At 39.7% G+C, this 13,868-nt stretch overlaps 1 protein-coding gene across 2 annotated transcripts in view; it reads right to left on the bottom strand.

Moving 5' to 3' along the window:
- Positions 1–1,760: 1,760 nt before the first annotated feature.
- RHEB (Ras homolog, mTORC1 binding) overlaps positions 1,761–13,868 on the bottom strand; it is a 43,288-nt gene continuing 31,180 nt past the window's right edge. Inside the window, exons 5-8 of one of the 2 annotated variants that reach the window (XM_075144230.1) lie at positions 10,001–10,057; positions 9,853–9,900; positions 9,226–9,307; positions 1,761–2,274 (exon numbers count right to left, since the gene is read on the bottom strand). In XM_075144230.1, the coding sequence (XP_075000331.1) occupies positions 2,182–2,274; positions 9,226–9,307; positions 9,853–9,900; positions 10,001–10,057 (280 nt within the window). In that variant the 3' untranslated portion in view covers positions 1,761–2,181. The remainder of the gene's footprint in view (positions 2,275–9,225; positions 9,308–9,852; positions 9,901–10,000; positions 10,058–13,868) is intronic. The other variant, XM_075144232.1, reaches the window with a different exon arrangement.

Below are 13,868 nucleotides of genomic sequence, written 5' to 3'. Positions count from 1 at the left end.
AAGCCTCACCCCTGGAAGGTCGGGCCTTGATTATCCCAGGACTATCAAGTTGCACATTTCCTCATCCGTCCCCTTTAAAGCCTTAGCAGCTGGCAGACTTCAAGCACCAATGCAGCAGCCGTTTCAGGCTTCAGATTGATCACCAGTACACATGCGGCCACTATTTTACAAAAAAATTGAGTAAATGTGGTCCTTGAGGTTTCTGGTATTCCACAACTTCTACCTTTTGATGTAGACCGTATGACATTGTGTCCATGATGCCATGCCAAAGACCGGCCATGCAGCAAGTCATCTACCACCTCATGATTAGGCAATGAAGGATACTACCAAGCAGATGCATATTGCCCCAAGTTCCAGAGAAGATCGTTTTCTGAATCCTCAGCAACTTCGTTATCAAGCCAAACTACCCTCGTTCCAGCGTTGCAGGTTCTTGTGAAGGAAACCCAATGCACAGCCCCAGATCAGTCTGGTTCTGAAATGAAAGCGTGTACTGGTTTCCCAGAATGAGCGCTCTGACTTTGCTGAACTTCAGTGATCTATCGTGTGTGACCATCATCCAGCTACAGAAGCTGTATTCGGCACAAGGTATCAAAATTCCGATAATAAACAAGCTTTCAGAAACTGTGGGAAATATCCTAAATGGAGGAAAAAAGGCAACTTTTTTGCCAAGAAGCTAGTTGATCTCATGGTGACCAAAGAAAATATTAAGTTTTTCTACATACACTGTTAATTGAGGGGTTTAGACAATCTTCTACATAGAATGAGGGAACCACCGTACAAGAAATGAAGAGATGAGACATGCTGAATTTGTATCTTTTAGCACAGACCAAAACGCACAAGCTAATCCTGGCTGCAAAAACATTACAAGTTTCCCTTCCATTTTACTCCTGCCAGAAATCAAGTTTTCAAATGGACACAAAAATGCATGAGAAACACTTCATTTAATTAACTGTTCCCCAAAATAGCCTCGTTTGTTTTTGTTGTTGTTTGGAGGTTTGTTTCGTTTTTAAATACAAAGTAGGTCATCTGCACATTTTTTTAAATATATAGTTGAAATAGTTTGTTTCCAGACTTAAAAGATTAAGGTTTGTTAAGCCTCTAGTCCAAAAGCCAAGCAAAAACTTCCAACTGGTTAGAGGACGCTGCCAGAGCTGCGCTGGGACCCTGACATTGCGAACAGCCAGGTGCCAGGAGACCACTCACCTCTACCAGTGCTGGCCAGATGCAGAAGTACAGAAATGCATGATAAACAATCCACATCAATTTGTTCAGGACGTGTAATTTATTTTAAATGACATTTTTGTTTTCTTAGCAAGTCTATGCTTGTGACCTGGATAAATCCACACTCCATCCGGAAAGCGTTTCTAGTTGCAAGTCCACGTGAACAGTCTGTAGCGCGGATGTATACCGGCCCATTACTTGGGACAGATCTGCGTACCCTTTATTCCGTAACTCTTAGCTACAGAGGAAAAATACAGTGCGGGTTGTCTGACCGAAAACCCAAGCCTTCCCTTCCAAATCAGAGGTGTCACTTGTGCCTCCTTCCCATGAACGGGCACAAAGCGCAGCTGAGCTGTTCAGCCAGCCTGGAGTTCTAGTAGCAAAAACGGTTCCGATTGCTCACAAACAACTTCCCAAGCAATAGTCAAACAATCCACTGGCTCCAAGGATCTCACACCTCCTCTTAAGGTCAGCAGCTGAACATTTTTCACAAAAAAAAGTTGATATGGAGTAATCAACAAAAAATTGTAAACAGAACATTTAAGGTTTGCAGCTATTTTATTTACAAGTATACATTTAACACAAAGAAACACTGATATCCAAGCCTAGTTAATAGTAGTGTAACAATATGCATCATTTTGATGATTATTCTACCCAACAAACTACACTGAAAAATTAATGCCAGTAAAATTCTTGGTCATAATATTAAGAAATACAATATATAAATTGAAAATATGATTGCTTAAAATTTGAAAATGGAAGTGAAGCCATTTGCACAGGAGTCAGAGTTTAACATAATCTGAAGGGAAAGGCTCCAAACCAACTGTTTATCTTTCAGGTTAACAGAAGAGAAAAAAAAAAAAAAAAAAAAAGAAGCATAGTTTATCCTTAAAGATAATGGGGCAGTTTTGCTTCTTCAGGTAGAATGTATTCCCAGTGTTTTCAGGTTTTGCAGTGGAATTACATTACTGAGCATGAAGACTTCCCTTGTGAAGCCGCCCCATCGATTTTTTCTGCCTCCAAAATTATCCTCTTAAAAACATCAACGGCAGTCTGCAAAGAGAGAGCACAAGATTAGTAGGTAAGAAGGAATTGCCCACTTACTAAAAAATAATAATAAAAAATGTTAGCAGTTTGACTGGCTACACGAACAGATAAATGCACATCCAACACTTATTCCAAAATCAAAGAGGAAAAAGATGGGAATTTCAGTTTTGAACACAACCTTTTGGAAGAAAAGTGTAACCCCCTTCTCCACAGCAATCCTCAACTATTTTCTCTATCACTGCAGGGAGGGCAAGTTTAAACTGAGCCATACTCACAACAGAGCTAATAACTGTAATTTGGCTTTATCTTAAATAGTAAGCTTGTGCTGAGTAACTGACAGCATTGAGTATTTTGATGCTGTGCTGCTCCAGAGAATAAACCAATTCATTTCCTCTAAGTAATCTTTAAGATTCCAAGTAATTACAGAAGGCAGCAGATTTTTCAGCTCTAAACACTGCCTTTGCACAGCCCAGTATGAGGGCTGTTTTAATATTCCTGACTTTCTCATCTCACCTATAGGTAAGACCACTATTAGACATGGGGCAAGAATGCGAGGGGAAAACAGGAGCCAAAGTAGCCGCTGTCTACTATCAAGCAGTATGTTTTGACAAAGTCCTGAGAGAAAGGGGTTTTATATTTTAAACAGCTTGAACTATAGGATAGCCATCACTCAGGCTCAGACAAACATCCTAGCTTACTGTATGGAACATACAGGATTATAACAGAGCCCTCTGCAAAATCGCGAGCCGCACGAGCACTACGGATCCCTTCCCTCCTTCAGAGGGAAGGCAGCAAGTACTCTCAGAGTAGGAGTCACTTGTTCTGCCATCGACTCCACTTGGTCTACGCCGAGTCTCCCCCCTCCACAGGGAGCATAAAGCGGTCTGGTGAAAAAGGCTTTCCCCTACTCAAGCTGCAGGTGATGAAACAGAGCGCATGGGCTCAGAAGGGCAATACTTCCCCAGACACGCACATACTAGTGAGTACAAGTTAAAGATCTCGGGATGGAAAGACACAATTTCCCATGAAAATAAGTTTAACTGAATCAGAGATACCTAAGAAAGGGTATCAGACCACTTGAGTGATTCAGGAGATTTTGCAGAAGAATTTGATTAAGTATAGCTTGGTTTCGGTGGGGACTTGTTTGTTTTTAAAGATAATGAAAGATGGGGAGAATAAGGTGCCTGGGACAACATCCTGAATGCTACTTGTGGTAAATACCTTACGCTGTTAATCTGGTATTTTCAGGATTCACTCAGTTTTAAGGGTTTCAAAATTGTACACCAGCCTCCATCAGAATATGCAGAAACTACAACTGCAACATGCAGCATCTGAGATTGCCTAGAAGTAATTTAAGAATAGCTCTATCCTACAGTCGAGGACAATTCTAAAGTGCTTTTCTTCTCTATCGTATTTTTCTTCTCCATGGTATTTTCAAGCTGAAGCTTCACCGTATGATCAGTACTTCAGCATGTGAATCTTCAACTTGGAAATGGTCTCCTGATCATCTCAGACGTACCACTTTAAGTTTATCTAACCTCTAGCCATCCATTTCATGAATTCCAAGCATACGCTCCTTAAGAAGGAAAGTACATTCATTATATAAAAGCAGTCACATTATGAAAGAGGATAAAAAGGGGGTTTCGTTGGTTTTAATCAGCAGGCTGAAGAGCGCCCTGTGATTTATGACTATGTGTTCTGACCCGACAGATGTTTTTCCGCCTCCACAAGGTGTAATTCTTAATTGGATCACTTCCAAATTAATCCCATTGACTAAAGCAGCCCCACAACAATCTTAAAGCAATCTTAACAAGATTAGACTGAATTTTGAAGTTTCCCATATTTATACCGTTTGTGCACAGTACTACCTCTGGAACTATTTAAAATATTTCATCAACTGGAAATAGAGTATTCCTCTGTATAATGAAGTTTCCCTGCAATCCCGACTGACTCTGACAGAAGTCAGAAGCTCATTAGTCCAGTACTATACAGCATATTTCCTAGGCAAATTAGACTCTAGGAGAACCATGGTCAAGACTGCAATTGCTATCAAACTGATGCCACTAACGAAGACTTTCCCTTAACCAAAACTTGGTCATATACTGATTTATACATATACTGCACCAATGTTTCCTTACTTAGAGTTGACATTTTCAATGGTTTCATTTTAATGCACAAGTTCTTATGCCCCCGCTTCAAAGCGCTCATTAAAAAAACTCCACAATTTATTCTGTCAACCAAGAAACTGTACATTCTCTGTCAAAGGCGTGATGTTTGAAACGGTAAGATGTAGGAGTTCACAGGGCTTGTTAATTCATTTCACAGAAAATATGTATTCACTGAGAAGGTTTAATCACTGTCCTACAGTTAACGCTTAGGAATTTGTAATTCAGCCCTAATACGCCGAAGTATTTTAGAATGAGCTTTTAAACAATGCAGGAAGCTGTGTTTTTGTGACAAGGAATAAAGAACACAGCCAGACTTCATGCGCATCTGTCTCCATATGGTCCAATTATAGAATGTGGGTCGCACCTAGCCTACAGAAAGCCATCTGGCTTTCTTCTACCTTTCTCCCCTGCGGAAACAAAATCGATGTCAGCCTGGGCAACGCATGCTGCCTAGAGAGCTTAGCACCGTACCAGAGACACACCTTCTGCAGATGTGCCCCTCGGTGTGAGCGGGACAGACAGCCCAGGAGGTGCAATTCTCTCTGCACAAGCAGGGAGTCAGGAACACGATGCCAGGAAGGTGCAAATACGCAAATCCAGCCCACAGCCTCCAGTCAGCTCGTCCTTTGGTATGCTATATTTTTCAAGCATGCAATTGTTTTGTTATTTCAAAGAGGAAACTCTCAACTGCTCATACTACTAATTTATCTTGGCACAGAACTGGGCAAAGGAACTTAAACGATAGGTAAGGAAGAGAGGTTTTCTCCCCCCCATCCTTTGCTCGTCCAAACACATTCTCCCAGGTAAACATTTCAGACCTCTGGAGGGGAGGCTAAGATCCCAAACCACTCTGAAGCAGGTACTGAGCACTGCATCATCTGAGCTTGACGAAGAAGTTACTCTTGAAAAAGAAGCAATGCCCAAGCAATTGCCTTTTAAGAGAGCTCTGTTTTGGTGAGAAGCAGATTTTTTGCTACTTCCTTGCCCCTTCTAAAACAAATTTATCTAATGAATTTTGCGTAACTGGATGAACACAATTTGGCTGGTTGTTGCTCCCTAAATTGTTTCAGTAAAAGTTGGCTCCCAGCTTCAACTGGGTTTAAGACCAATCTGATCTGGATTTTGGTTGTATTTCAAACAGTTACCACTTTATTGTACTGGGATTAAGAAGAAGTACTATACTATGGCTTAGGTGAAACAAAGTAGGGAATTCCACAAGAAAAGCTCGAAGCTCCTGAAGTTAGCCAAAGCAGTTCAACATACCTGGTAATAATTAAGCAGCTTGAGAAGATATGACAATAATAGCCCAGCAGTAATTTAAAAGAGGTCTTTTCCATTAAGTCTCAGAATTGCCCTCTCAAAGCCCAGGGATTTCCCTAGATGACTGATATGTTGCTGATACACAGGCTCCTCCGAAAGCCCTACCAGGTCACCCTTGTCTGGAGGAGCTGATACATCGCCTCAAATATATTTGACCTTGGGAACTCTTACCAGCTGCTACCATTTATCCTCACTGCAGCTTTGATCTTTGCCTCTCTCGCTGTCCATCTATTCAAAGTCACACTATTTCTAGAACGTGGTATCTTTTGGTAACTCCTGGCAGAATAGGACTAGTTTGCTGAAGTTAATCTACAGAACTATTTCAGTTGCCCAATATAGTAGGGCTATGCTCCTAGGACTCTCACAGATGCTCCAAAAAGCATTTTTTTTTTTTTTCCTTGGCCAAAGCAGGAAGGGAGAAGAGTCAATGCTCTTCCACCCCCTTTTAGGGGTAAAGGAGCCTTTGCTGTGAGAACCTGTTGTAGGGAATACCTTCTCTGGTTTCAGCAGTTCCTTGCGAACAGAGCTGTTATAAAGGATAAAACACATAGCTGATTGAGTTTGGTCTAACCCCCGTAGCAAGGAAACCTACCCTCCTTGCTGCTGTGAAGAACATCACGTACCAAACCAACTTCAGACCAGATACTAGAAATTACCATACTTCAGCTCCACATCCACCAAATACAGATGGCTAGTTTCAGAGAGAAAGGATTAACAGACTTCCCCCCAGCCAGGAAGGTTTGAGCTCTCTGCTGAAGTTCTTAAGCTCTAAATTCCCAATCCAGTCCAGCTCATCCCTTTAAGCATCAAATTAGCTTTCTGTAAAGCAAACAGAATCTAAAGCAGTTTTGGAAGGAGTTTAGACTTAATCTTGATAGGCAAGTTACATTTGCTGTACCAAGCCAGTACAGGGGAAGATTTCGATGAACCTCCAAGGAAAAAGTGCTGACAGACTTCTTTTTCCAGTGATGTTGACTTATACGGTGAACATTCAGTATCAGGAGAATGACAGCACGCCTTGTTACTAAGTTCAAAATAAACCCTTTTTCTCTCCAAACCAGAGACAGTATCAGAGTAAGAGAAGATACATAGACCTCTATCAAGACAGAGTATCAGCTATTTTGATCCTGTCAAATCAGGATTTGGAGGGGAAAAAACCACAGGAGTTCAGAAGTGTTCCTGGTCTGAGTCATAGGAAGGGATGCTACAATGCCTGGTGTCTCCCAACCTTCCACCTCTTCAGAGGTGAGCATTCCTCCGCAACCGTTTGCAAAAAGACTAAGGCAGCTGCCCTGGTTTTGGGCTCCTTCACACTTTCTTCCGTACATCCCAAGCCTCCCAAGGAAGCATGCCAGACAGCCTGAAAGATGGTCACATACTGTGGGCGCCCATCTCAGAAGTAACATATGATCTCCCAAACTTCTGAAGCCAGACAAATTTACCAAGTGTATTGTGTAAGAAGCACGAAGGAGGAATTCGTGTCCAAGCACTTGTTTCTAACAACCTGCATCTGATTCCAGAGGGACAGAATTTACAGCGACCTGCGATCGCTATTCTGAAGGATCCGGCTGAAAGGAAAACCTGGTAAGAACAACTTTGAGACAGCAAAAATGAATACAACTTCTGATTTTTTTGTGGGATTTGTACAGGACTGTACAAAATTTTGAATATTTGACATACAATTGCCATTCTGATTTCCCTGAAGGCTACAATGTTTGCTATATAAATTTCAGTTGGCAGCATAACTTGATGCAGACAGTCTGAGACTAAGGAACAGACACAAATATATGGCAGTCAATGGGACTTTGTTAGTGCAGCAATTTAATATGCAAGCATGCCAAGCATCATCTAAAGCTTGTAGCTTTTTTGCATAAATATACCCAATTTTTTTTTCTTGAATCAAGAACAATGTAAACTTCAGAAAAGTTATCAGTAAGATATTCTGCTAGATATGAATTGCTACACTGTTACACATTGCGAACATATGCCAAAAGAAAAAGAATACAGGCAATAATTTTGCTGAATCCACAAGTATTAAGTTGTTTAAAATAAGGCAAGGGGGAAAAAAATTCGATGCTTTTAACAGGTTTATTCTTTACACTGTCAATTTAGTTTCCTTGGGCATGCATTTGAAGCTCTCCAGCATACAGAGAAGATATTGAGAAATTTCATGCTCTCATCATGCCCAATTTTGACAAGGTTAATGCAAGTCTTAGACAGAAACAGTAGTACTGATCAACTAACTCCGTATTCCACACCTGGAGAAAAAAAAAAAATCCAAGTTTTTCTTCCAGGGAAAATCCAACTTTACTCAAGTAACTTGTAGAATTGTTGACAACAGACATCAGACAAAAGCTATTTGTTTTGATTTTAGGAACAGGGGAGGGGGAAAGAAAGGCTGCTTAAACAGGTCCTGTCCTAGCTATAGGATTGCCCTTTTGATTGTGCTGATGTTATCAAGGAGGCCAAGGATGTGATATGCTAGGTTAAATATGAGACAATGTAAGCGTTTCTTCTGCATAAGGACTCATTTGTTTAAAAATAGCCTGACAATGTCCTTTTGACCTTATCATATGTCTATATTTTCAAAAAGCAAAAGTTTTGATGTTGTTGAGACCTACAGAGAAAAAAAAATAGGAAAAAAAAAAAAGAGAGAGGGGAAAAAAGACACCCCCCACGCCCCCCCAAATCCGCAGCAATTATCCACTGCTTCAAGCCCAAACTAGGAGGCTCTTGTAGCTTAGATACCGAAGGTGTCAAATCAATGACAAAGTATTCTTAACAGCCACAGGAACAAATTCAAATACCAGAATGTATTTAGGAGGCATTTTAAAGAAAATTAGTTAGAACAACCAAGAGTAAGATGTTATTTAACAGGTAATTAAACACTTCCATTCTGTGATAGGAAACCAACAAGTGTAAATACGTGCGGGTTATATTGGGTCAGATTGTGCAACTTTACTACAGCTGTATCACAGCAGTGTCTGACAGCCTCAGCTGTATTCTAACATCTTTCTGTTGGGTTTTGGTTTTTTCTTTTTTCATGGACCCACAAATGATTATTCCCCACATTAGAGATACCAAGCCTTGCCTAGCACCTTAAAACACGAGGTTCATCCCCATATATCAACTCACTCCTCTGCAACCACAATGACCTCCTATTTAAGATAACTGCAGCAGATCACAGACCCTGTTCCACCCACCACGCAGATTCGAGTTTTAGTTTGTCACTAACTGTACTCCTATGTTCAGTGAAGCTTAACTTTCAGTTCTTCACTTCCTCCTTCCATTTACAGTTCCATGGAAAAACTTGTATACATAAACCTGAATGCACAGTCATTTTGCTTCCAACCATCTACACAAAATATCTGTAGAGTACATGCAAATATTTTAGCTTCCTTTTTTAAGTGAAACTATGAGTCATTCCATTACATTGCTATTTGAATAAAGTGAATCTTAAATCCGTTACCTGATTTTCTTTAGCAGAAGATTCCAAGAAAGCTGCATTCCAGGATTCTGCTAACGCCTTCCCTTCTTCATAGCTGATCACCCTGACCAAAGGAAAAAAAAGTATGTTTCTTTATAACTTGCAAAAGAATTGGAATATGATATGTCAGGAAAGTCCTCAGGGTACTGAAGCACATAAATGCATGTAATAGGAATGTTTTGTGAAGTCTGATCCGGAGCATTTGCTTTTGGCTGCTGTCAAATAAGTGTATTTGTACTGGGCCAGGTAAAACTGCTATGTGACCCAGAAGAGCAATTGTCCCAAAGTATTGCTTTGTTTTTATAATCTGTAATATAATCTGGTATTTTACAGTTGTGAAAAATGCACTTCTGTTACTTGTTTTGAGAAAGGGGGACGGGGCGGGGGAAGTGTTAAACGACCGTCCCTGGAACCTTATAGCAAAAGTCAACATTACAACAAAAGTTCATGGCTCCTAGTTCACATTCTGGACCCAATTCCTTCGCCAGTACCTTTTTTTAACCTACAATTTGATTTTAGTTATGGAAAGCCAAGAACAAAACTAGCGCATTGAAGCCACAGGAATGCCGGCTGCTGTCTTGCATTTCACACATACTGGAGTTCACATACCGTTCCATATGCAGGTCTTTTTTATTTCCAACCAGCATAATAGGTATTCTGTGAAAGAAAGTTCAGAACTTCAGAACAGTTATAGTATACTGAACAAAGTACTAGTAACATGCCTGCAATGAAATGAGATGAAAGTGTCACTACTTACTGGACTTTTCCCACCATATCCAATAACTTGCCATGGATAACTTTTATCACTTCAAAACTGCAAAATAAAGGGATGAAGTCACACATGCACTCCAATGTTTATCCTTAATACCCAATACACAAGCAATTAAATGCATATGTAGGTTGCTGTGTTTAAAACTTACTCTACGTATAGTGGCAGAACTACAAAGATGCTGAAAGTCTTACCGATTTGTGTACAACAGACAAAATGGTCCTGGAAGCAGCGAAGACTAGCGTTTGCCTACCATTATAGCCTCCCCAGTTATGATACTTGCAGAAATAAATAGCGTTGCCCAAGACTGATGCATTTAGCACAGGATCACTAAAAGCCCCTCCCACCTCCCATCTGGCTTGTATCTGCAGTAAGGTATTTAACTGCTACAGTCCAACAACTCTGGATGAGCATGTCAAATTAAAGCAGTTTCAAAGAAAAAGTATTAGTTAAGTACACTCCACCTTGAAAGAACACGTTATTTTTCAAGAACACTTAGTTCATATAGAATTCTTTAATTTTATTTATGTGAAAGCCAAAAGAAGCCTAAATTCTAATATTCTGTGAAAAGTGAGTAAATTGATCTGCAAGATGGTATAGAAACAGTGGTTATTAAAATACTTGTTGTCTGTTCACCTACCATGTACGTGAAGTTTGGATGACGGGAGATAAGAAGCAGTACTGTGAAATACCAAGAAGCCAAAAACCTCACTAACAAAATCCACTGCATTTGACATTTAGTACTTTTGAAAACAAGCTATAAACAGCATTGAAGAGCAGATGTTGTGCTCCTCTAATTACAGTATGGAAAAAATGCTGGTACATGAAGTGCACAATTCAGATTTGTTTTAAGAGAGAGGCACAGGTTCACAGATGAGACATAACTATACAACAAAAAAGTGACCGAAACTTTTCCAACTTCCAGGGTTGTTAGCTACAGGCAGTGCCTTCACTTGCACTGCATTTCAATTAGAATTGAAACTCTTAAAAATAGAGCAGCACTCAAACACACTTCCAACTCGGAGCCCTCAAAGAACTGGTGCCTAAAAACACTATTCAAGCTATTTGAATCATTAAAACTTCTCACTTCTGGAACAATAAACGCTACCATATTTAAAAAGGATTTTCTGTCAAGTAGGTCAATTTGTCTGACTTCAGCAGTAATTTTTGAGACTGACTAGAACACAATACTTCTCTACGTTCAGCTAACATCCCATCAGGAAAATGAGTTCTTTGCAAACAAAAGCATGACTTAGTCTGGCACAACTTACTATTAATAACTGAACTACGACAGTACAGATTACCTAAAAATGTGGAATCAATGAAAGGACTTCAGGGTTACAAAGAGCTTACGCTGAAAAGATATTAGTAAAATTCTGGTCTTGAGAACTTGTCTTGGACTTTCATTCTTGTAATTATTTCAAAAATAAGAGTTAAATGGAGGTTGGTTGTGACAAAGTTGAGAGGCATTACTACGTGTAGAACTAGGTGACCCTGCAAACTGAAAGACGAATAAAAATACTACAAAATAAATTCTGCTACAGACCACGAAACTCTTTCTCAGCCTGAAGCAACAGGAAAGATCTAGCGTACTAGCCACAGGATAACTGAATCACTAACACAATGCAATCACTGTTTTCTTTCCGCTATTAGGCCTGCTGTTCCCAATGCAGCTAGAAAAAGCCATGCCATGGCACAGCACCCCAGCGAGCCCTCACCTGAGGTTCCAGTGCACAATGCTGCAAAGTGTTCTTGTTCAACTCAGGCTCTTCATTTCCCAATTCTGTGTATCTGCTTATCTAGTATAGTTCACAAGCTCAGTTTTCAGTAAAAAGACCAAGAATAAACAGCCGGTATTTGTTAATAGATCAAGGTGGAAACCAAAAGAGAAGTGCTATTTAAACTCACACACAATTCTGACACAGAAACAAGTTGCTAAGAACTGCCAGGAATGAAATTGGCTTGACCAGATCAATTTAATGTTCTAGAAGGCTTTCCAAATTAATAAGGCTAGAAGGAGCAGAGGCAGAGTTTAAGACGGATATTGACCAATCCAAAAAGAGCGTCATCAAATCAAGTCGTGAAACAGCACAAGATCTGGAGACCCTAAGAGGTCCTTTCCAATTGTGACAACCAAATAGGATTACAGCAAACAGCTCAATGTGTGAAATACAACAAAAAAAAAATAACTAGCTGTCAGATAAACGTGTTACACAAAATCATGGAACCTGGCAAGATACAAAATTGGAATTTAATTAAGCTGAACTAGAGCAAAAGCCTTCCAGTAACCTTGCTGCTGAGAGCCTGGGAATATGAAAAATGTAGGGCATTAGCTTTTACTGAAGTCCCATTTAAACTTCCCACTGGAGGTTAGCAGAGAAGATAACAGAAATGCCTTTTTAAAATTATCAAGTTTGCTCTCAAAGCTCTCACACCTGCTGGATCAATACTCAGATCAATATACACACTTCGACAGAAGTCAAGACAGATGGTGATTCTAATTTGATTGCCTAGGCAAGCCATTTAAGCTACCAGAGTATCGTGGAAATCCTTCCTACTGCCTAACACTGTCTTGATATTAACATAAGGAACTGAACAAGACAGGATCGTTGATACTTTCAAATTTAAAGGAAGAAGCAAAAATCTTGGAATAAACAGATCAAGACTAAAATACTGAGGAAAATACTATCTACCTACAGTCTTAACATACCTTGTTCTGTTAGTATTTTCACCATAATTTCGTTTCTATTGTAACTGGTTGAATGCTACCACAGAAAACAGATTTTCATTTCTTTATTTGGACTGCTAAGCTCAAGACATCATAAGGCCAACAACTGGAGTAGCTGAAAAAGAGCATGTCCTTTAGCTGCCAACCAGAGAAAAGCACAAGCTGCAGAAGCCTCCAAGGATCTACAGTGATTTTAGTCAAAGACATTTTTGTCCTCACATTACTACTTATCAATGAACATTTTTCTCTTCACTTTAGAAGTGGAGGATTGTCTACTTAAGGCTGAGAATACTAACTCCTATTTCACAGAAGTTATTCATCACCAACAATGAAGCTCTGATTAAAAAAAGGATTTAGGTAGTTTATTATCTCCAGACACACATGAAAGCCTAACATCTTTTGCATCTCCTCCAGATCCCATTTGCTTGCCCTTCCCTATTTCAGAACTAAAGATGAAAACCAAGAATGAAGGACTGCCAAAACCTGTTCCATATTACAGACCTTGCGAACAAGGGAAATTTATAGCCAGACCGTATCCTTTCTTTGAGAAGCACAGAAAAGCCAACAGGCAAGTTGTTTTACCTGTATTTTCTGATGGTCTATTACCTGTTTTTTCTGATTCAGAGGAAAAACGTGGAATGCTTCAGCACTTGTAAAAAGCTCATCAGCTTCCTTGCAAGTAGAAGGGAAGCATCAACTTCTCTTCTACTTGAAGAAAGTGAAAGGCCTAAGGTCTTAGTCACTTTACTCAAACAAATAAAAATTTTAAAAAATAGGATTATTTTGGCTGTCATAATAAAGATGCTGTATAATAACTGAAAATTAACATCTATTCAAGAATGACCAGTATTTAAACAAAGCGAGACGACCAGATGGAAGGGACAAAATAATGGAAGATGGCAAAACCTTGTGAAGACTGAGATGCTTCTTGCAAGTAAATGACTCCAGCTACGATGGACCCTGTCCTCATGTCAGAATGGACTGCAGCCAACAGCAAGGATGAAATAGATACTCTGGGAAATTTTTCAAATAACGTATTTGCTGCAGCATGGCAAGAGTGAGTCTACAGGCCAAAAGTCATATATTGATATATTGCTATTTATATGAAAGTTTCTGAATAGTTAACCA

The sequence above is a fragment of the Calonectris borealis genome, chromosome 2 (genome assembly GCF_964195595.1).
Source record: "Calonectris borealis chromosome 2, bCalBor7.hap1.2, whole genome shotgun sequence".
Lineage (NCBI taxonomy): Eukaryota > Metazoa > Chordata > Aves > Procellariiformes > Procellariidae > Calonectris > Calonectris borealis.
This window is presented reverse-complemented; position numbering and strand designations above follow the sequence as displayed.